At 38.0% G+C, this 24,854-nt stretch overlaps 1 protein-coding gene across 3 annotated transcripts in view; it reads right to left on the bottom strand.

Moving 5' to 3' along the window:
• Positions 1–9,516: 9,516 nt before the first annotated feature.
• CCDC60 (coiled-coil domain containing 60) overlaps positions 9,517–24,854 on the bottom strand; it is a 63,742-nt gene continuing 48,404 nt past the window's right edge. For 2 of the 3 annotated variants that reach the window (XM_035556782.2, XM_035556783.2), the window contains 8 exons: positions 24,258–24,380; positions 23,193–23,297; positions 21,507–21,597; positions 19,422–19,647; positions 15,652–15,742; positions 13,325–13,456; positions 11,236–11,425; positions 9,517–9,821 (listed from right to left, as the gene is read on the bottom strand). In XM_035556782.2, coding sequence (XP_035412675.1) covers positions 9,723–9,821; positions 11,236–11,425; positions 13,325–13,456; positions 15,652–15,742; positions 19,422–19,647; positions 21,507–21,597; positions 23,193–23,297; positions 24,258–24,380 — 1,057 coding nt within the window. In that variant the 3' untranslated portion in view covers positions 9,517–9,722. The remainder of the gene's footprint in view (positions 9,822–11,235; positions 11,426–13,324; positions 13,457–15,651; positions 15,743–19,421; positions 19,648–21,506; positions 21,598–23,192; positions 23,298–24,257; positions 24,381–24,854) is intronic. The other variant, XM_050714180.1, reaches the window with a different exon arrangement.

The following is a 24,854-nucleotide window of genomic DNA, read 5'->3' as shown; positions in this document are numbered from 1 at the left end:
TGTGGAAAGGAATCATAAAAACAGCCCTCCAAGAGAATGAGTCAGAGCACCCAATATACTTGCTTGCAGCCTTGCACTTGAAGCTGTCTTGAAAAAGAAACATAATTTTCTGTCTGATCACTCTGCACAGAGCAGAGATTTTCCCAGTGATTTGAGTAAGGCAACATGTTGGATAAATTGCTTATCATGATGGGCAAAGCAGATGGGCTACAGACATGCAGTTTCAAGATTTTTTGTTAAAGGTCTTCTTCCCCTGATTTTGGATGGTGCTATATATTGACAGCAGGATTTGTCATAATACAGAATATGATCTCTCCACCATGCTTTGCTGTATTGCTGACTGGTAGAGCTCTCCTCAAAAGCATGCTCATGGCTCACAGTTGTTCTGAAAAGAAGTTGTAATGCCTGCACGCACAAGTCAAAGTCCAGAGAAAGATCAAAAATAAGAATTTAATGCTCAGAGGTTGTTTGGGGCTCATGTATATGTCCAGACAACATGATACAAGGAGCTTCCTCATTGGTTCTCCACAGCATTAAGGGAGCAGAGACTTTGCAAATCACGATGAACTCTTCTCAAGTGCACTTGACGTCTGAAGTCATGCCAGAAGGACCAGGTGAGATGTTGTACTGGCCTGAGAGGCTGGTCAGATAAGCTGAGCTTCCCCAGCTCAGCGTAAGGTAAAGGAGGCATTTCTAGCAATGTAGTTCTTTCTGGAACAGCATGGCGATGTGACATCAAACTGACCTTACATGGCACACTCAATCCCTACGGCAGCAGAGCTGGTGAGGGCCCAGCACCTCATTTCAGATCATGCTATCTGCACTCACGATGGCAAAGATGAGCACATTGCCTTTTTCCAACTGCTCTTAGAAAAAAAAAGAGAAACTGAAGGTTTTTAAGAGAGTGTAGCATGCGGGATAATGACAAACTAATAACCCTTTATCCAGGAGACTGAAACTAAGCTTGCTTGAGGGCCCTTACATTCCCATTGATTCAGTGGGAGCCTAGCAAGGGTGTTATTAATTTATGACGTTGAATCAGATAGGTTGAGTTCATTGGTTTTCACACATATTAAATATTCACACAGTTATACTTTTCCTTAGACAGAGAACTGCTGTATTATTTAACTGAATACTGTAGTCAAGATGTTACAAAAATAATTTTGATGGTGATTTCTCATCACCACAGTAGTGGGTGGGCTTATAAAGAAGATAGAGACAAGTTGTCTGAAAATTACTTATTTTCCATGAGAAACAGAAAGAGTCAACATCTGTGCATGGCAAAAGGTGTTGAGTCAAGAGGTATATCTGCCCTTTAACTCTTTGTCATAAATAAATGAGAACATTCAGGAATCAAAGGCCAAAAACCAACTTGCTTTATTTTTGGCCAACTTGCACATATTTGCATTACCCTGCACTTCAAGAATTAATTCAGACTTTTCCCTAAGTCTGTTCATATCACTGTCATTATTTCTTCTAGTATATAACCAGTTAGGTCACAGTGGGGGCATGTCTCACCTTTTCTGCTTTTGAAGTGGGCAAGGTTTAATATGTGTCATATTAAATAGCAGAAAGTGTACTAGCTGGAAGTGTGCATGTTCCCTTCCTTAAAAATGTGGATCAGGATTTTTTTTTGCTAATGTAATTTTGTGGGTGTTACTGAGTCAGCAGTGCCTGAGGGGCTGATAGATTATTCTACCACTGGGACTAGTTTCTGCTGATGTTCTAATAGGTATCATGAGAGAAATGCTTTTCTTAGCTTAAACATAACTTTTATTTTACCCTTGCAACGATATACTCTTACTTTTCACTGTGGATTGTAACAGTAGGCTGTGGCTTTGCAAACATCAAACATCCCTGATGGGCTGTTGCTTTGGTAAATTATTCATGGTAAATTAATGTGTGATCAGGGAAATGTCCAGATAAAAACTAAAGTTTCCTTTGCAGTCTGAGACTTTTTTCATTCATTGTTAAACTTCTGAAATACTATCATAATTTGAAGCCAATAAATAAGTTGTCTGTACAAACCTGCTAGTGCCTAAACACATGTGAAGATGTCTTTATATGTTTGTCATGATCTATCCTTCTTCTATTCCATTTCCTGGCTTCTGACCTGCCTGATCTCATCACACATCAGCATCAAAGAATCTGTTAATGCAGCTCAGACAGCAACAGGCATCTGCTCAGTGCTGTGGGTGACCTGTGTTGTGCTGTGAGGAGTCCTTATTTTATCTCACTGTTCCATTTTCCTGGAAATGAGTTCATATTCTTGGAAGTTTTTCTCCTTGTGATTGACAAGACAGTCTGTTGTAGCAGTCCCCTTGCAGCACTGAAATGGCAGGATTTCTCTTACCTCACTTTAAACATCTCAAAGCAGAGCATCAAAGCTCACCGACGTCCGACTTCTTTTAGAATCCATGGAGAAGGCAGCACCCAAAGAGTCTGTGTGTATTATGATTAAAGTTAGGGGAGAGAAATTCCAGCCAGGAATTTTGCTTATAAGTCACTTGTAAAGCACATTTTGAATCCATTACCATGCTAATAAGTGTTTGTAGCAGAACTTGAGCAATTCTGAAATTTGTGAGGCATTTGTGTTATCAAAGAAACGGCAATGGTAATTTGCTGTCTAATTCTTACTTAGCAAATAACAGAAAATTGCTGTTTTGAATAATTTTCATAAATTCTCTGAAAGCTTTTTATGAAAGTGTTTTAAGATTATTTATTATTGTTTCATCTCATTCTGTTAATTAAGGCATTTGATGCAGACAATGAATTAAATTGGCTCTCACTCACCACAGAGTGAGTCTGTAATCTTTTCACAGACTACTCTGAATCAGCTCCAGCTTCACACAGGAACAAACAAGAGCAAGACACAGGCATGGCTCTGCATATTGTTCTATGGCTGGACTAGGTCAGTAACATTACCTACGAATAGAGTAGGGTTTGAACCAAAAGGCTAAATGCACCCATTAGGGAAAGTCTGGATCTGGATTCAGATCTGAACTTGTGGAATAAGCTGAATACTAATTGTTCTATAAATTATTAATATATTTAGCACTTTTCTGCTGTGTAGCATCCCAAAGGACCATCTCTCCTTTTCTCACACATATACACACGTACTCTCCTTTCATTAAGGAGAAATAGAGTAATTAGAACAGTCATCTAATTTGGATCTGACTGATCAACACCCCTGCAGCTTTACTTCAATGAAATTGCAGTGTCCTAGAACACACTGGTGAACACAGCCCAAATCTCATTGAGAGATCATTTATCAGGTAAAAACGGCAAGCAAGACAATGTCATATGTAAACCACCAGGAAATAACCTGGATGTACAGGTAACAGGACATTATTCTTCTTCCTCATTTATACATTACATTGGATGACTATTAAAAAAATCTGTTCAAGTGTATAAACTCAGTGTTCACTTTTGTCCTGTGATGTAAAGTCAAGTTGCAGCACTGATAAAACAACTGTGTTGATAGGAGTACATCAGATTGATAAATATGCAAATACTCCATTTAGGGACAGAATTGCCACACTATCCTCTATGGCTGTCAAAAATCCTGGTACAATACTATCTCAGAAAAGATGCCTCTTTCAGAATGTACCTTGAAGGGGTACTTGGAAAACTGAGCTTTAGCTGTATGCCTCTACTCAGGTAACTTCTCTTAGTCCCCTCCATAGCTAAGAGACATAACTGCTTCTCCAGAAGTGACCGGAATCCAGAGTACTTGCACTAACTTGTGTGGGTACCCTTGAGAAGGGCTTCTCATCCCCTTTGACTGTAGAGGGGGCTGTAACTGTAGAGAAGGACTGGCTAGTTAATGTTCCTAGCATGTGAAGGAGGAGTCTGACTGTCCATTGCTCATCCCCATGCAGCTTCTCATGTTAAGTGACTGTTTTGTTTAAAAATTACAGTGTTTTCTCTTTACACTTCATGCTTGAAAAAATCTGGTAATCCTCTTGAAGGATTTGGAGAGGGCTTCTCAGAAAGCTGAACAATATTCTGTCCTTCCTCATGTCCTCATGTTCTGAATTCTTTTTGCAAGGTTGTAGCAGGATGCACTGCAAGCATGCAGTAATCAAGTCTTTTTTTTTCTTTCTTTTTTTCAAAAGCAAAAGATTGCTTTTTGTCAATTTTATCTCAGCCTCTTAGATTATATGGGTCACAGTTGTTCCTTTTTTCCTACAACAAATGGGAACAGTTGGGCATTGTAATCTTTCCTCCACACTTTCTGTGTGGAGTTTCCATTACAGACCATACGTATTTCCCTTAGCTGCAACCTGACCTACTTTGTAAATATGGTTTAAAGAACCGTAGGTAGGAAATAGCCTGTTAAAGGCATATATTTGTTAGAACATTCTGGGAAACATTCTAATAAGTTATCTACATAAGACAATGTTTCAATGACTGTTACAGCAATCTAGCACTGGAAATAAATTAAATGCCATATTTGTCAACTACAATGGGTTCTTTTAAAAATCCACTACAATTTATAGTACAATGACTAAATCCGTCATATATAGTTAGGTGCAATTTACAATGCAATGTGCTTTAGTAAAAGCACAGCCACCCTAATAAAAAACTATATAGATATACAGAAAATGAACAATCCTTTGTCAGGAAAAAAAAAGGAAAGAAACGTCAACAAAGAAAAAACTCTCAGCCTTTCCCTCCTTCAGAATTTTATTCATATTCTTGCAAACTGCACTGCAAAAGTCCAGTTCAACAATGGAAAATTGGAATCTTGAAAACTGACATCGTTAACTGTTGTTAATCAGGACTGACACCATTGAAAATAGTGTAATTGTGTGCAGATGCTGCAGTAGCCAGACCAAAACCTGCAGGAGATTTGCGCAGCTACAGCATGCAGCTCCTTTGGAATTCATATTCTCATGAGAAAGAGTTACCTTTGAGCTTGTGCAGAGATTCTTGTGACATTCTTTCTTTCCTAGTGGAATATGTCTTTTATTTCTCTTCTGCTCAACTGCAGAATAATTTAGAATCTGACTTTTATTCCCTAAAACTATCCTTTAGTATGGAAAAGACCACTTACCTTGAAGAGTAAGAGTCACTGCCAGCTGTGGTGTCTTCCTCAAAACATGGAACTCAGTAGCTGGATTAATGCGAGAAATGCTGTTGTTTCCCTGCACGGCAGCAAAAGAGCATTCCCCTCTTCTCACTGTTGAAAGGTCTCCTGAATGAACATCCTTCCTGCTTACTGTTACCCTGGTGAATAGACAAATACAACTTGAAACGTGCTACAGTGACGCTGCTATGCTGGACCTTCACCCAACAGGCTCAACTTTTCCCTTCTTCTCCAATATTGTCATAAAACACAAGCATCAGGTAGATCAAAATCCATCTGTGTTCCATCTTTGACATGGACCAATAAAAAATGACTAAGAAGAATACAAGAAACAAGTCACACAGGGTGCTTCAGGCCCCAGCACATCCTTCCAGCTTCTTGCTATCAGCTGTTTATGGACTTTTCAGGAGGAGGTTAGACATTGATTTATTTCAGCCAGTAGTCAGTTAAATCAAAGAAGCCAAGATTTTGGTAAAGGAAAACAACCCCCAAATACAGAGCTGCAAATTTTAAAACAGGAGGAAATGTGTTTCTTACCCAGAACAAATGAAGAGTGAGACAGAACAAGCCATGCTAACCCTTGCTGGTTGTAGCAGAACAGAAAGGTAAAATGTCTGCTTCCAAAACCTTTTCTTCCAGGTTCTCTACGTGATGGGCCTGATGGGCTGGCTAAGGTAGCAGACTCCGTATCAGGGATGACTATTACCTTCAAAGGCGCAATTCAGTTCCAGACAAAGCAGGAAAGATTAAGCTTTACTTCCACTCACCAAACTCCAGGCTCTGGATGGAGAACAGTCCTACCTACACATACATTTGTGTCAGTATTTCTGCTCTGATGATTCAAAATAGCTCTGATTTTATTTTCCATAAACCAGCCTTTGACAGTACTCTTAAAGGCTTCCAGTAAAATGCATTATGAAGGTGTCTCTGAGCCTTTTAGCACATGCAGAATGTTTGGAAGTCTGTAGACAGAGAAGTAGGATGGGGACCTTCAGCAAGAATGGGTCTGTACAGAAACCTCAGTGCCACTGAACAGCTAAAGGATTTGTCCAGATCAATGACCTCTTGCCTTTGGTATGAGTTCAGCACTGGTCCTTCTTTGGAAGCTGTTTTTAGGCATGTGAGAAGAAATCTCCCCAGAGACAGGAAATTAAGGTTGGGGTATCTGAGAATCCTTCCTAGCTGCATTCCTTCTGTCACATCTTTTTATTCACTTTGATCCCTTTCTTTTGGTGGTCTGCCAGTTTTTCTACTGGGAAGTGTCTTTTTTATTTTGTGTAGGCTTGCTGCATAACAAAAAGTATGGCTACAGACTCCCAGTGCCGTGAAGAAAAGATTGGGCTGCTGGTTTTAAGATCAGCCTTTGCCCTTGTCAAAACAAGCTATTCTCATTTTACAGTAATCAACACCAAACAAGGTCAATCAGAATCTTTCCACTGACCTTATTAGAAGATAAATCTGGGCCCAAATATCCTGGGGTTTGTTAGCCTGAGCTTTCATCTTCTGCAATACTGCAACAGTGATATTTATTAAAACTTAGCAAAAAGAATTGCTGTTATTAATGTCTGAGGCCAAATATAGTTACATCTCTTTAACACACAGGCACGAAGACATTAATTTACAAGACAGCAGAATAGAATGGTGATATATAAAGCTGGAATTCCAATTAGAAAGACGTATACTGGTTTCTGAATACCCCTACAATGACTGTGACATTTATTTATGGTAAAACAGCCTATCTCCGAGAAAGAGATGTTTATTTTATAATCCCTATTTATAAGATGCTGCTTTTTATGTTCTAGGTAAAACATAGTGGGAGTATTGCTGCTGATGTAAAAGAATGGCTGGCTTCTTTTCTACCATGGTGAAATCTTTCCTACACAAAGAGCAAAGATGACAATTTCAAAACCACTGTGAAGCAGAAGGAAAGGGTGAGCTGTGAAAGAGGACTTACTTACTCTAATTGTGTTTTCCACTTGCCAGCCTAATAGCCAAGCAATTCTCAAACAACAATAACTTTCTGCCTTGCTACTAGTAAGACCCAGAAAATGTTCTTATTTCAGTTTCACAAAGGTGTAATCTGAGGAGGGTGGGATTTGGATGACACTTAGAACATAGCAGACAGTGGGAAACAGCAAGATTCTCTGCCTGAGAGTTCATTGCTTGAATCCCAAACATCCCTCCAGTGCATGAAGTAAGCGGCCCACCCAAGCTTGCATGGTTCATTTGGGCTAAAGGCATTTGTGAATGACTAGTCTATTTGCTGAAACTGTAAAGGACCAGAACAGAATTGGAGGAAGGGTGAGCAGGCAGCACTAATCCAGCAGCTCTACCACACATACTGTTGACCTTTGTCTTGGACTCTTGGTGTGTCCATCTCCAGTGTGTTAAATGGGTTACTTTGAACCTACCTTGCAAGAGTGGACCGAAGGAGTAAGTTGAAGACTGTGAGATGTTCAGAGAAGTAATCTCTTTGCATTATTTTAATCCTTTAAATAAGCAGACAGAAACTTGAGTAGGATTGAGGATCTTGTCTAGCCAGTAATGAGGCAACTAAGTTTGTCAGGAAGCAGGAAAAGGGAAGCTGCTATTTTTCTACAGAGAAGTTCTTTCCCACCTCAAGATAAAAGCAGCAGAAAATGTTTCATTAGGATGGTGCCAGAGGAGGAGAAAAGATGATCTACTTTCTAGAGGAGGAGTCCCTTCCATTACCTGGTGACAACAGGAGAGAGAAGAGCCATTGTCAAACTAAATCATGTACAAGATTATTTTATACTGTTACAAAAACTACATTAGAGACTCCTAACATTCAGGATTGGCTTCCTGCTTTTGGAGCTCAAATTACTTCTCAGACATTACCTAATTACATTTGGCACAATCATCTCATCTTACACGCAGGCAGACACATTAAGTCACATGCTCAGCTTTTATAAACTGCTGATTTCAGCAGTATTGCTGATGTTCTCCAGCTGAGGACAAGTCCATTACCATTTCTTATATGTGAGGAAAACTCATAGCCTTTTCATTGGCATCTTCCATATAGAGAGGAATGGCTAAAATGAAGGTTTCACCTTGTGTAAACATAGATCTGCCAGAAGCTTCCAAGCTGCTAAATTAAGATTTCTTTCTGTTTGCGTGTAGTATCAGCTGTCACCACAGGGTGACACAACAGCACAGACAATGAAACTCAGATCACTGAAATGATCTCAAAAGGCCAGTAGATGTAGAGGTTCTCAAAACCCATGGAGGCATGCAAGGAAGTTGTTTTTGTTTAAAAAAACAAAACAAAACAAAACAAAAAACCACAGTGAACATTCAGAACTGAGGTCTGACAGGTCAGACTGAGATCTGATCCTGCTTATTTGGTAGAAGCATTGACACTGATTTTATTGGGCACTAGATCTGTCCTACAGCATTTGGAGATAAGTTTGCCATTGGATTTTAAGAAGGAGGGAAAGAAAATCTGAGACAGGAAAATATATGGCTTTGCTATCAGTAAAAATGCTAGGCTATCACCACCACATACAGAGTGAGAAAAGTGGAAGCACAACAAAACTTTTAAGGCTCACTTTTTATGATGGCTGTAAGTAAAAGAAAATTGTGGTTTTGGTTCTTTTCCTTGAAAAACATTCACCTCTTGTTATGAGATTGAGGAAGGGAACAAAATAAGGTTGTTAATCAATAACATGTTACACATCAGTGGTCACTATACTCACCTGACTCCTGAGTTGGCAGTGTTTTTCCTTATTGCAGCTGAAGGATTAACAGCCTTTCTGGCAAATGGGCCTTCTGGAAGCTTTGACAGGCAGGTAGGCAGCTCATTAAGATCATCAACTTAGAAGGTCATTGATTCCACTACCCAGCAACTGTGACCCACCACAAAATAGATGGTTAAGCCCAAAGAGATTCACAGAGCTCCTGAATTATCACTGTCTCTGAGTTCAGGGGTGCCATTCTACTGTTTTACCCAGCAGAGTAATGGAAAATATATGCTAAAGTAATCAGCAGAAAGAAAGGTAAAAACTTGGAAAATGCACCTAAGGATGCCTGTTTTTTTCAAGTGATTTTAATAAGGCAAGAAATTAAGCCATAATCACAGAGTAACTACAAAATAAACTCAGTGGAAAAATAAAACATCCAGATTTCAGAAAATAATTTGAGCAAAAACCAATCATCTTAAAGCTTACAACCTCCCTACGTTTGGGTTATGTTTTGTAAATAGTAGGTAAAATGAAGAGCAATCAGAGACAATGCTATTTGGATATGACAACTGGTATATCTGTAATGAGGAGATGCTTGCTATACTGTAGGTAATGTTGGAGAAGTGTTTGAAGAAGCCACCTGGCCTGTGATTAGGAACTCAGTCTTCATCCTAAAAAGTTAAGTGAGATTAAATTTTGGTGGTGAGTCCAAGACATCATACATGAAGGAGCAACAGCGTTGAGCTTTTATTTTCTGTGGCTGACCACGGCCAGCAGAGCACTGTACAGGGTGTGCAAGAGTGGTCAATAGGACTTCCTGAAGTTAATTCATTCCGCAGCCTTCCTTGAGGCAAATCTCAACAGACAGTAGGTTTTCTGCTTGAATCCAGACAGTTGTAGCTGGAAAACACACTCATCTGGCCATTTCATTAAAAGGTAGAGGCCCGTGCACTGAGAGGGGCTACTCTTGTCCGAAACCACTCACTGAAATCCTCTTCTGGCATCTGCACAATACTTTCACGTACAAACTGAAACAGAAAAAGGTTCTTTCCTGAGCATTTGATTTTATATGTAAGAGAAAGACATAACATGCGGGAAAAATTGATCATTGTGACAATGGAACAAACATACTGATTTCTGCAAACAGTACAGTGCTTTATATCACCAAAACATTTTAATGCAATTTTCAGAACATCCAGATTTGCTCTAAAATGAATTAAAAGCAAAACTCTACAATCTTCCTTGCCATTTATACCCTGAATCCTTCAAAGTCAATTCTTGTGTTTTTAAACATATGTCTGTCTCCTGCCTGACATAGCACTACATACATTAAAGCAAACTGGAGTTAAATAAAAACTTCATCTGGAATCTGTGTTAGTTTATATTAATTGATGCTCTTCTTGTTCCTAAAATGCTACAGTTTCCTTTATCTATTCCGGTCAGAAGGAATACCAAGGTCTTCCCTCCTCAGTGGCTATTTTTGAAAGATGTATAAATAAGCAGATAGGAGATTCAGCAATGCCTATATCTTTTTCTCTATTAATACTACTCTAACATGTAGGGTCAAATGAAAAGGAAACAGAAGGAAAATAGCAAAGAAATAAATCTAAAAAGAAAAACAAGCAACAGAGACATATTGAACATCAAGATAAGGCTGCCTCTCTGGTTAGCAACAAGATATGCACAAAACAAAATGCCTATTTTCATAAAACATCAAGAAAATGCAGGTAGTCTGATCTCAACACATTGGGTGCTTTGCTCTTGTAAGGCATCATATACTCAGTAAATGAAGATGCACACACACTGTAACCTGCTGCCCCTCTGAGATTACTGTTGTCTTGCAAATGAGAAGAAAGAACTGTAATAAGAACAAAAAACAAAAGGTGGAATCATTGCCTTTTTTGATCTGGTTAGACTACATAGCAGTATACATTCTAAACGTATTCTGGTTTCTTTCTTCTGCCTTTACTTTCTGCAAATCACTTCTACAACTACAAGAGCTGAGCCCAAGTTAAGATCTTGAGAAGCAGATTATTTTGACATGTTGTTGAAGCAAAACAAAGATATCTGCAGAATTCCTGAATCAGTGGCGTAATAGCTCATAGATAAAACTACTGGGAATGACAGGCCTCTTCAAGGCACAAGAAGTGAATGTTTCTTGTCGAGCATCTTAACAATTTATGACAGATTTCACTTTCACTGTGGCAGTAAATAAATCAACGACATAATAATAGAATTATACTGATTAATAATCCAGTGCTTGTCATAACAGCTTTCTCCTGCAGAGTTCAATGTGCCTTGTAAAAGGTGAATAGTACCATCTTCAATAATGAGATCCCAAATGATTTCATCTGGTAACTTCCCACTGCGTGAATTTCACCCATAGGTGTCTGCTTTCCTCAACCTTATCATACAGAGAATCAAGAACTGGACTTGTCTCACCTCCACAGCTGCAGCAATTTCTGGAGAACACAGCTCCCACACCTGTAGATCAGTCAAAGCCTTAAGAAAGGTGTCATGATGAATTTTTAAATCAGGAGTCATGCCAAATTTTTCCAGTTTCTTTAAGATTTTCTTCACGTAATGGTCATTCTTCACAGACTCTGGGAGTCTGGCCAGCAATACAGGAAACCTTTAGCAGAAAGAGGAACAGCAGTAAAAGAGAAGCCCTAGGAACAAATGCTTATCTGATGGATAACTCTAGGTCTGCCTGACACTTCTGCCACTTTGCCACCTCCATGGCTTAAAAAAAAAAGTTATTTGTGGAATGCAATACGCAGTGTAATTCCCATTGAATAATGCAAAGGAGCTTTATTTAATAGAACTTGTGCACAATCTCCCTTTACAGGGCATTAAAATAGATGCTTCTTCGTTGTTCGTTTAAATTTTGAATGACGAACTTTGTTATGAGAGCAAATAATAATAAAAAACTAAACAATGTTTCCATTTTTACTAGATATGTCCTCTTCAGCTTTTCCCCATTTATGTTTAGCCTCTACAGATTTTCTAATGCAATCAGTGCCTTCTCTGAAACACTTTCTGATTTTCTTTACTATTCCTTTTCCCCCCGTTAACATCATTCTTCATTATGTGCTGACATAAATCTCACCGATGTGAGCATGCTGTAACACACAGTCTTTACCATTGTATTCTGAATATAGAGAGCCAGAAGGAGAATTACACATTACAATAAAAATAAAACTCTTGTGAAAAGACTTCCATTTTTTTTTTTAATGTTCTGTGTAAACTCTGCAGTGCTGTTTTGACAGTCCTAAAGACTGATGTTCCAAGCCCTTCCAGACCGTGCATGACTGGGGTTTGCTGGCTGAGGATTTGGCAGCACACCAGCAGGAAGTGCTGCCTCCCGACAGTTTAGGATGCACGTTACTGGTACAGCAGGAGAGAGGTGAGGAATTTCTTCCTTAAATCAGTAAAAAAGGAAAACATAGCTTCTTGTCTTCAGTAGAGCCACTTCTATACTCAGTTGCATACTGCTGGTATGGCTGGTTAGCCAACTCATTACTATCCCAGTTACCAGAACTGTGTCACAAGCAGTTCTTATATAACCCATTCATGCATTAAGATATTTTCTTTGAGAAAGGAAGCTAGGGCCAGTAGGCTCATATCACACTGTTCATATTTTATTTTTATTTTTCTCACTTCTTGAGAGAGAGAAAACAACTAGACTGACAGCATAACATAGTAAAGCATTCCTACTGCGATTCAGCTTTCCTAGCAAGGCAGCGTTTGCAAGAGTATGGGAAAAAACAGCTGTGTTGTAAGTGAAATAAGTGCTATGGTGAAAGCAATTTCTCTGTCATGACCTAGTGTCTCCACAAGGGGGTTGACCAGCTGTGTCAGAGATTTCACTCTTCGTATACCTCTCTCATGAGCACTTTGCAGGACAGGCAACAGAAAGGTATCCTCATCTAACTATGCTGGCATAGTCAAAGGAAGACAAGCCTCCTTACTATGGAAGTATGATTTTTACATGAAGGAATAGCTGGCTGATAGTACTAGTCTCATATGGGGGAAAAGTGAAAAACTATACTGGTGTAAGTCTCCTTTATACTCATGGAGCTCTGTTCACGTTAAGGCTTTTCGTAGAAGAACTGAGCATATAAAAGCAAAATCACATTCATTCCAGTTTCAGGGCTTATTTACATGTCAGAACTTAAATCTAGTGGACAGCTGGAACATATGTTGGAGAACTAAAATCAGAGTTTTGCTATATAGGCCAAGACTAGGTTTATTCATTAACTCATGACTGATGAGTTCCTGGGCCACCTGCGTTCTGGGCCTGAGATAAGAAATTGGCTTTTCATTACTGCTAGATGTGAAGGACAGAAGGCCTACTAGCAAGGAGAACAAAAGAGGGTAGGCTGAAAAACATGTTCCATGCAGCTTGCACTCTCTGCAATTCCATGTCTTTGCTTTGTGTAGAACGAGAATTTTTTTTTTTTTTTTTTTTTTTTTTTACTAATGACAGCTCTGTGACCATGACCATCTGAGGGTCTCTGTGACTCCTTACCATTTTATTTCATCTTCAACATGTTCTCTTTCAGCTCTCACGTCCAGCTGTCTTAGTCTTTCCATGTCTTTTCTAAAATGCTTCAATCGTTTCAAAGCTTGGTATTTTTGAGAGCATCGCTCTTCCTGGCTCCTACAAAAAAAAATAAATTAAAGCCATCCTTGAAAACTTACCACTCCTCTTCACAGTTGATTCGGAGGATACTAAGGAAGGCAGAGAACAACGAATGTGAAGAACACATCGCATGACGAGTCTGTGGACACTAATAAAACTTCCTATTTCTTCTACAAGCATATTAAAAACTGTTTACGTTTTATGTCAACTCTAGGAGGTAAGAAAAACTTCAAAGTCAAAACACTTAAATTGAAATTTTAAATTTTAATTCAAAGCTCCACTTTCTATAAGGTATCCACTACTTAAAAACAAACAAACAAAATAAACAGTAATGGTTCACAATGATTTAGGGTAAAATTGTCCTTCCATACTGAAGAATACTATCGGAATGATTAGTTCCTTAGGCAGTCACAACAGCTGTTCAGGGAAGAAAGTAAGAACCCAGCTCCAAAGAAGGAAATCTCTGGGGCAAAAAAAATCTAACTACAAAATGGAACAAAAGATTGGAAAGAAGAAGGAAGAGAAAAGGGGAAAGAAAACTGTGCCTATAACATCCTGCAGAACAGCCACATAGGGAAGGATTTCAGGCCTGTTGCTTATTGAGAAAAAAACAATTTGCATAACTATCACCCAGAAACATTCATCTGTGAAAGGAAAAGGAAGACAGATTTCAGCTGGTCAACAAAGGAGAAATGTCACTGATCTGGGAAAAGGCATTGAGAGAGGACATTGCAACTGTTACTACGAGAATAGTCAAAGTAATGATGAAGAACAATACAGTGATCTCTGAAATGAAATTACAAGATAGCCATGCAGACTATATGTGAACTGAATTTATTATTCTCTCTTTGGGTCTAAAGGACTATGATGTTCAAAGGAAATATATACAACGTATTTATCAGAACTATGTTCCACAAGAGTTATTCAGAAATATCCCAAAACACTGCCATAAGTTCTTAACCTGTAGTATATTTTTTGTATGTGGACTGTCATGAAGTTTTCTAGACCATGCCTTTATTCTTATTTTTATGTAAATCAGTAGATGCATTTTAAAACATCTGAAGACAAGTCCTAAATCTGGTGAGAAGCAAGGTGCAGGGTCCTTTAAGGCTATACAAAAAGAGTCTCTTTTTACCTCTCAAGGCTCTCTAGGGTGTCATGTAAACAACAAGCTGCTTTTTCAAGTATTTCTGCAAACTTCTGCCTCGTATCAGCCCGCAAAGTGGATTTTCTTTTAATGAAAGAGCTGATATGGCAGCTGCAAGTAAAACAACAAAAAACTTGGAATTAACATCTTGTAACATTGGTATGGTGGTAACCATCTTGTGACAAGCATCTGTGTTGCTTACAACATACAGCAATGTGAATGCACATCAATTTTGAGATCTCATTCACAGTAAAATCCAAATTTAGTATCTACAGTTTTTAATTCATGAAATTTACAAAATAATTTGATTAAAATTATAATCTATATTAAATTCAGATTGTTTCCAACTTTCCTGCCAGTCACTTTCTTCCAGGAAAGTCTTTTTGCACTGCATTGAAATGTACTAACTGTGCTGCAAGTTTTTACTGGCTTGCTCTGGCCTCACTATAATAAAATGCTCTCTGACATTTGTATGCCAAACTTTTTCCACACGTTGAGCTGAGTTTATACAGCATATAACGTCCTTCAAAAACAGATTTGTAAACTCATCCCTGCCTTCTGGGCCTCTGATTCCTTAATATTATTCTCTCCTGCTCTTTAATGAATGGCATGTTTACTCTGTAATCCTTCTGAGCCACTAACAGCAAACTGTAAGACAAGTTTTAAAATAGTGTACAGTATGGCTTCTCCAGAATGTGAGACATCCTACAGGTGCTGATAAAACACTCTTAATATGACAGACTTGCTGGAGTTCCTTGCTATCCAGGTACAAAGTTTACAATTAATTTTTCTCTTGATCTCTACTCCAAGGAAAAAAAAATGCTTCAGCAAAGTCTAATTATAAGAATAGTTTGTTGTGTTGGTCTTACAGCTATAGAAACCACCACAGAAGTGAGTAATGAAGGAACACACCTAGTGTAAGTTTATTCTGCCATCCATGCCAAGAAGTGTTAGTATCATTTGAATTCACTGAACACTGAATTCAGCTGTTCTGAAAAAAAATGCTTAAGCTCTGTCCTGGTGAGTTGCTTCTCCTAATCATTCAGAAACACATTGAGTAACATACCTCTGCAGTCCAGTCTTCTCAACCATATCTTCTTGTTCAGGGACATCTTTTGACACGTCACCATGTGGTATCTGGATCAGCTTCTGCAGGGCTGATAAAAAAAATGATCTGTAAAAACATGCTAACTCAACAGTGCATTCATTCTTCTCCTTGCAGAGAGGATGTCACATACATTGGCCCAAATGAAACATCCTCAGAGACCTAATATTTAGTACTTTAAAAAATTTATGTTTCTTTAAAAACTACAGACTTTTAAAAGAGGTTTCAAGATAGGTAACCAAATACAAAGGCACCCAAATCATTAATCCCTTTTGAAAGCAAAAACTTTGTTCTTTCGAGCTGTGAAAAACAACAAAACAAAACAAACAAAACCAAAAACAAACAGCCATCAAGTAGGAGATAACAGATTATTATTATTATTATTTACATTAGATGCTTATAAAAATAGTACATTAGAAAACTGGAAGATTTGAACAAAATACACAGAAATTCAATCTTCAGTTCCTGTATTGTGCTGTTAGTATTCTATTGGCATAATTGTCAAGTCTTCTGAATTTTTGAGCCTACAGCATCACTTTGCCCTTCTTCTTCCAAATGTCAAATGGAATTTAATACGTTTAAAAACAACAGGTATCCAGTTACACCTTTGCGTCTCCTTATCGTCATCTGCTAAAACTTAAGACCTCAAGTAGTCCTTCATTGGCTATACGTTCCAGACTATCCATCTCTGAGCAGATCTCTCTCACTAACAATGGTCTCTACTCTTTCTGCCTTCCACTGTAATGTGAATGTTTATATTCTCCTCTCTCAAACACCTGGAAAGCCAATTTAACTCACTGTTTTCCTTAAAATTAACATCTTTATTTTCCTCTCCACTGCTGTTTCATTCCTGCTTTTATGCCAGCCCCCTGGAAAGACACTGAGATGGCCATCTTCTGTGCATTATTCCCTCCAAACACCCTTATTAAAAATCCCAGTGTTAGCTGTCAAATTCTAAGTCATCCTTTGAGGTGCTTGGTATGTCCCACATGGTAGTAAGTGGTATTGTATTGAGCATTCAGCACCTTGAAGTTGCAATCCTCAACTTCAAAAGGTCATTTTTCTGTATTTTTGTGAAGCACCACATATACTGTAATAGAAAATGACTGCTGAACGTTAACTGTATTAAATATCAGCAAAAACTACTTCCACTTGTTAAAAGTACAGATTTGAATATTATACTGTGAATTTATAAATGTAAGACATGGATGCTAGAAATTGTTGGACACCAGCTAATGGACTAAAATTTTAAGAAACATACTTATAATACAGATCCTATATTAGCTGTGGCCAAGGTAAGTTTCAAGAGTGCCACACTCCTAGCCAAACTCAAAGCTCTACCATTGACTAGTTTAAATGATGGCTCCCCTGTGACTCTTACTAGTCAGTGTGTAAGCCTCTAAGATGCTGGCTATACCACTGAACCTCCTAGAGCTCTAGAACTGAGAAGCAGTTTGAATATTAAGGTTGACTCCCATGGGGTTGGAGCCTCTGCTCAAAATTGAGCTTAGGCTGCATACAGATCTCATCTGTTCTGTTCTTGGCACGTATTGCCAAAGCCCTTCTAAAAAGAATCCAATTATCTTTTCTATTTATGGTTACCATACAGGCAGATGGAATAGGTGGATATCTGAAACCCATCTATGCTGCTGATAATGTCTGTCTGGGGGAGAAGAGCTGTTCTAAGGAGTGGCTGCAATTGGTGTTTTCTCCAAGACGAGCCGAGTTGTCTCAAGCCAGTCCTGATAGCAGCCCAGTTGGCAGATTTTGGAGAGAGAGAACAGGAAGCAAAGCACAGCTAATACCACAGAGATATAGGTCCTCTTTTTGACTATCAACAGAAACAGAGGGCCTCAAGGAAGCGGTCATGGTATCAAGCCTGATGGGGTTCAAGAAGAGTTTGGACAATGCTCTCAGAAATAGGGCTTGATTTCTGGGTGATCCCGTGTGGAGACAGGAGTTGGACTTGATGATATTTGGATACCTTCCAACTCAGGATAGCCTACAACTCTATGAATATCTCCGTGCCCTCCATTTTATAGTATTAGAATCTGTTCCAATTACCAAGTTAGGAAAACTGGGGAAATGAATACTCCAGCTTATCCATATTCATAATATTTTTGAAATATTAACCTCCATAGCTGTGAGCTAGGCAGACATTAATTAGAAATATGAAAAACAGCAGAGACTGTAGTAATTTCACTAGACTGCATTTGCAGCAATTGGGGTTATGATCTCCAGCTCTCCCACAGACAAGCTGTATGAGTTTGGCAATCCTCCTTGATTTCTACATCTTAAACATCTGTGAAACGGGGTACAAATATATACCTATTATGTAGGGATGTAACACTGATTAAACCATTGAAAAGACATTGATCAGCCCTAAAGAAAAGGCCAAAATACAGGTGCATGCTTTATAATTAAGAACCTTTGCACAAACATGCATATATCCTCTTTTAAAAGTTTTTGCCTGAGAATTCAAAGCCAAACTGCTGGCTGAAAAGCTTTGGAGCTACAATCCAGCTTAGAGCTTGGGGCTAAGACCTCTCAGATACAGGTCTCGTTTTAATTTTCAATGTGAAGAAAACTTATGTTGTGAACTGATTTGCATATATGTATATTTTTGCAGTAGCCACAAAAAATTAGGTTTACATTTCATACATTTAGATCACATCTTATCTGTTTACACAAAAAGATTTTCAGATGTGGCAAAGGAAACAAGCTTAGAACACTAATCTGCTTTGTAAAACCTTTGACTGATTAGATCGGGACAGAATGATAAATGAGCCAACCTCAGAAGTGACCTGTTGCTATACCACAGCTGCAAGCGCTGAAGCTTTCACATTTTCCTTTGTCAACACGATGTAACATTTAAACTTTTGGACTAGTACAGGTCCTCACTCTGCCAACAGCTTTGAAAAATCAAACTTGTATAAGCAGACATTCTACAGCAGCAGTACTAAAACCACAGCATCTAAATTAATGGAAAGCCTTTTGTCCAACTGCATTTTGAATTTTTTCCTTAACGTAAGTATTTCTCTAAGAGGCACACTCAGGTGTAACTACTAGTTAGCTGCCTACTACAGAATCTTCCCCACTTTTAATATGTGCTTACATGTGGGTACATGAATTGTATGTACTCTTAAAATTTTGTCTTTATGAGTTACATGAAGCTTTGTGAATTCTAGGTATAAGGCTACTGACTTGTAATCTATTTCTGATTTGTCATTTGCTTTTCTGGTCTTGACTTAGGAGGAAGAGAAAAGACTGAAGATTACCTAGTTTTGTACTAAAATGCATTGCAGAGCTGGCAGATAAACTAATTCTGTCAGGTCTATCAAGCACAGGTAATCACTAATGGATGAGTAAGAGGAGTACAGAGTAACAAACACCTAAGTTAAACAGACATGTATTTAGTGGATCAGTTGTTTAAACCACAGAACGGTTTTTCTGTTTTTACCTCCTGTTGAATATTATAGATGTGGATGACAGTCTGATCATAAAACTGCTACAACTAACTACTAATTAAAACTCTTACTTAATATTCACATGGGACTACACTGTGTTTAAACCAATTTGCTAACGGTGAGGGCGTAAGGAACTCTCTACAAGTCTCCCTAAGTCTGAAGAGAAATACACTTGTACATCTAGCAGTGTCTTTGAACTAAGTACTCCCTAGTAATGCTGAGAGCAAATCTATTTGATATTGGCAGTCAAGAAAAGAAACTTACAGGGAAAAAGATGATGTTGTTCTTTAGTTTGCACTGACTCACTCATAACATCAGACAAACCTCCATTCACGTTGACATTGTCTTCAGAGCAAAGCACAAGGGAATTTACACTACCATGAGGGGTTTGACCATGAGAAGACTGACTACTAAGCTGAGAGATGACTGGAGTAGATATCTTGTTTGTCTTCCTGCTAAGTGGACAGTGTCGTGCTTTCCGCATGTCTTTCTGTACACAGAAAAAAAAAATAGAAAGGATTTTCAACATCAAATGTCAACAGCCAAGTTTGTTTCAAATTTCTGTAGCAAATTTGACAAGAATCATATTTCCATAACTAATCACAGCAGAAGGTCTTTCTAGCCTTCCTGTAACCTCAAAGATTTTTCTTCAGTGACTTCAACAAAGCAGTGATTTCTTGGATCAGTCCTCCTTTAATTTATTATCTTTCTTTGATATTCCTCTGCTGAAGTAACACTGAAGCAGCGGAGAAGGTTGGTAATAGAGCAACTTTCTCATGTCCATGGAGGAATAGGTCAAAATGGTTTGATAAATGTTTGGGTCTCCTCCCTACACCCAATAACCTGGCAAATACTGTGTCAGGAATGTAGATCTGAAAGCAGATTGAATTCTGCAGGTTTGGTAATCGGAACACCATGCATTATAAAGCAAGTACCCCTGGAGAAACCCAATAATTCCACTAGAAGTTTCAAACCAAATATGAAAAGCAGTGTTCAAGTAATAATTAGTGTAAGTGACAGAGAGGAAATTATCATTAAGTCAGGAAAGTTATTTCAGAAAAATAATCCCAGCAATATGGATGCTAAAAGACACACAAGGGTTGACACGCACTTTGTTTTCCTCTGCTCATGTTCATTTGGACCTGACTTTAGAGAACAGATAAGACTATATGGAAAAGTCAGAAAGCCCTCTATTTAGAAACACGCCTGTTAATTCTGTGACTTGCTGACTTTGCTAACAGCGAAAAGAATATTTGCATAAAAACACAATTTTTGTCTTTTAGAAGTTTCACAACTCTTGCTGCTTATTCCCCAACAGCAATCTTCATCTTCCATTAAATCATTTTTGTTATTATGTCAGGAGGGTACAAGCTGCAAGTGCTGACAAATAACAAGAGCAAACAGCCTGCATGTAACAACAGCTCATACTTCTAAGAGTGCCTCACCTGGGGCTTTAAAAGCCTTTTACAAAACTTCTTTAAATTTGCCTTACAGGGGGCAAAGCAAGGAACTAAAATCTTAGGCAAACTGCTGAATATCAAAATGTAAGATGTGCTAGAGTGGAAAATATCAGAATCCACTGTTTCCTTACTGAGCTCTTCTAGTTATGCTCCTAAGCCAAACTCATTCCCACTTTATTTCCATCCATTCACTTTAGCAGTTCCAAAAAAAAAAAAACCAAAAGAAAAGTCTTGCTGTGGTTTCAGAAAGATGGACTATCATAGTAAAACAGTTACCAAGTGTTAGAGATCATTTGTAGTGTTTATAATGATGTTTGCCTTACCAGATTACCATCCTCTAGGATAATAACTTTATTTATCTTTTAAAAGGCTTTCATCTGAATTGCTTTTCTCCTTTCCTCGGCTTTGCTTTGAATGTGCCAAGCGAATCCTGCTTTCTTTAAATAGGAATTTAGTTTGAATTTGTTTCAAATTGAGCTTTACATTCTGCGTAAAAAGGCAACCAAACATATCGTGACTAGAACTTACTGGGACAAGGTCTTCCAGGATACTCGTCTGAAATCCCCGGGTACTCAACTCATAAAGAAAAGGGGGCAAGTGCAAGCCAAAGGCTACATAAGTTTTAACAAAATATTTAATTATTCCCACATTGGTAATTATCTCTAAGGCCAAGCCACAGTTTCAATCTGCAGAATAGCTACATGTTGCTTTTGCTATTACCTAGCATCAAACTGTTATTCATCAAAACCCAGAGAGACAAACAATCTGCTTTCACAGGATCCAGAGTATAAAACATGGTATCAGGAAGTTCAATTAGATTAACAACAACAAAAAAAAATGCTTGAAAAGTTAGATTAGTTCCCAAGGAAGAAAATAACAATGAAGTTACCTTTGTATTTGTAACAAAGAGCTCCCACATGAATGCTACTAACTTTTCCTCTTCCATTTCTTTCACTGTTTTTTTACAGCCACCAGGGTCCCTAAGTGAAAACAATTTAATCAGTTTCTCATTTCAAGAGTCCTTGTTTTATTACAACTTCTTTTAAAAAATGTAGTAAACATATAAACTGTGATTATGCTACAGTCACAAGTGCAGATGAACCTAAATACAACCAAGTCATTTTTGCAAGATATCACGCTTGTACTGGGTCAGATTATGCTCTCAACTTCCTCTGTGCAAGTACTGAAGAATCTTATCCAGTGTAGCCAGATTTCATGGATAGAAATGACAGGAGGGTCGTACAAGTTTGATTTTTCAAAGCTGTTGGCAGAGTAAGGACCTGTACTAGTCCAAAAGTTTAAATGTTACATCATGTTGAAAAGGAAAATGTGAAAGCCGCAGCGCTTGCAGCTGTGGTATAGCAACAGGTCACTTCTGAGGTTGGCTCATTTATCATTCTGTCCCGATCTAATCAGTCAAAGGTTTTACAAAGCAGATTAGTGTTCTAAGCTTGTTTCCTTTGCCACATCTGAAAATCTTTTTGTGTGGACAGACAGTATGTGATCTAAATGCAAGCCTGATTTTTCATGGTTACTGCAAAATGAAGTACGTGTGTATGCATATCAGTTCAAGTAACTTTGAGGAAGAGGAGTGGTGGAGGAGACTGCAACAGAAAGCAGAAAGTATACAAGAGACAATACCACTTTTGAACCTGGAAATGAATCCAGAGTCTTTATACTCTGCTGTCAGCCTGTATTTGTGAGGTTTATTGACAAACTGTTCCTCTTATCCCAGTCTATTGGTCGTTCCTCATATGTAAGGGGTTGAAAAACCCATCTGTGATACATGCTGGACTGGACTGATTCTCCTGTCTAATTTATCAGGCTAATTCTACATAATGCTACTCTGCCACTCTTGTTATATATAAATGCAATTTGTCTTGACTGAGAATATACAGAGAAAACAGAAGAGCTCTGCCCTGTAAATCAGAGCATAAACTGTTCAATGTTTTACCAAATACACACGAATAATTTAAAAACAATAAATATAACAATGTTGACATAAATTTAACTAAAAGTGCTGAGAACTTAAATTATTATTTACTTCTAACAGCACAAAAATTCAGAAGCAACACAATGCAGTTTTGTTAGAAGTACCATCACCATCGTAACGTAATTGATAGAATAAAAACAGCCACTAAGTATCACCTAATAGCTGGCTTTGTTCTGTAATTATAACATTCCTGGAATTCCTGTTGTGTTCACTGGTATAACCCTCTAAAGAAGGCTCCAGGAATATGCATACATGTATTAATACATGTATTTAATTTTCATAATTATTAACAAAAGAAAGTAGGAAAGAAAACATAACTAAATTTGGTTGGGTCAACTCAGTATTTTCTGCTAGTTCTGCAACTTGCAACAATAGAGGACCATGCTGTGCTACTAATTTGACTGTACAACTCCCTGCTAACTGCATGGGGGCAATGTCAATGCAAAATTTGTTTATGCTGCATGGCATGGAATTAATAACATTTCACTCAAATATTACTTGAAATAAGAGAAACAACTATGTATAAAGGACAAAAGATTCCAAAACCCTTACTCCAAAGACTACTATGCATTACGCACATACATTGGATTCCAGCAGGTTAATATGGAATGCATCGAACTGTTGGATTCAAGGGTCAAAGCTTCCAAAAGCCAGTGTATGGCACACAGTTGTCGGAAAAGATGTTCACTATAAAGTGGAGAAACAAATGTGTTATGCTACAGTTAGGAAAACATAGATAGTCTAACAATAATAGCTCTTGTTGATAAAAGGCATTTCTGTAACAAATTGTTTATTGTCCCAGTGAATTCTAGACACCTCTTGAGGTTTTTGCAATGTTGATGCATATTTTTTGGTGGGAAATGTTCCAACAGACTTGCCTTTGTGATGTACTCAGTACTTTCATACCTATGAGGGTTCCAGGATTTATGACCTCATGATTTGGATTCTCATGGTTTTTTTGTGTGGTTTTTTTTTTTTTTTTGGATTCTACAGTAGCTTCTAAGGCTTTGCATCTGAGAAGAGGCAATGTGTTAGTTCAAAATGCCAGGCTGATCTTTTTCTGAACTAAGATTATCTTTAGCATTTTAACTTAGTCCACAGGCAAGTGTGAATATACGAAGGTACTTTGGTGAGCAACAGGTTAATAAACAAAATACTGTACACGATACGTGTACTGTCTTTTTCCTCTTTTTCCTAGGCCTACCTTTTTTCTTTTCTTTTTTTTTTAAACTAGACAAATTAAATATTAACTTTTACAGCCTTTCCTTAAGATAAGCCTTATCTCAAAAGCTATACCATATATGCAAATAAGTCAGAATTTTCTGAATCAAAATCTGGAGGGCAAACAATGTGTGTTTGTTCACATGCACCCACACAGGGTTTTCAGTAACTTATTAGGATTCAAACATTTACAAACGAAATTTAATAGTCACTGAAGACTGATTATTTTGACTTACCCTCATGAAATTCTCAGGAATCACAGAATCATACAATGGTTTGGGCTGGAAGGGACCTTAAAGATCACCTAATCTTGTCCACCAGTTAAAGAGATGAATATGCATTATGGGTCTGTTTTGCCGTGAATTCCCCTGGTGTCCCAGGGGACACCAGTGTCCCAGTATGACATAAATTTGCCTTCAAATATACCTTTTTGCTTCAGGGGGTCTTGGAATCAGGACACTGGTATAAGCAGGAGTGAAAGACCGTAAGGTCATCTTTTTTTTCTTCTTCCCTGACTTCTTCAAGTGGTTGCCTTCTGTTAGAGAACAACTATAGGAAAGAACAGAATAGAGTTAAAAAAAGGAGTATGTGAAATGAAGACAGAACCAATAAAATCATTTACAGTGTTCACATCACCACATTCCCGCTCTCCTCCTCACATTTAAAAAAAATACTTAACTGTTTCTCTAAACTGGGGATTACCACACATATATTTTTAATATTGCTAATCAGATATTTACCAGAATGTATAATTATTCATAGTATGTTTATGATAACTTATAAATGTTATTATTTGTGTTTACATGTTTATACTACTACTTATTATTAGCAATTGAAGATTTATTTGAAACTGAATTTGGGTGCATGCACCCAGCACAAGAGCGACATGGACCTACTAGGAGTCCAGAGGAGGGCCATGAAGATGATCAAGGTTGCTGGAGCACCTCTCGTATGAAGGAAGAGAGTTGGGGATGCTCAACCTGGGGAAGAGAAGTCTCCAGGAATTCCAGCAACTTTCCAGTA

This window comes from Cygnus atratus, chromosome 17 (assembly GCF_013377495.2).
Source record: "Cygnus atratus isolate AKBS03 ecotype Queensland, Australia chromosome 17, CAtr_DNAZoo_HiC_assembly, whole genome shotgun sequence".
NCBI lineage: Eukaryota > Metazoa > Chordata > Aves > Anseriformes > Anatidae > Cygnus > Cygnus atratus.
The sequence above is the reverse complement of the archived record's forward strand: the minus strand, read 5'-3'. Positions and strand labels throughout refer to the sequence as shown.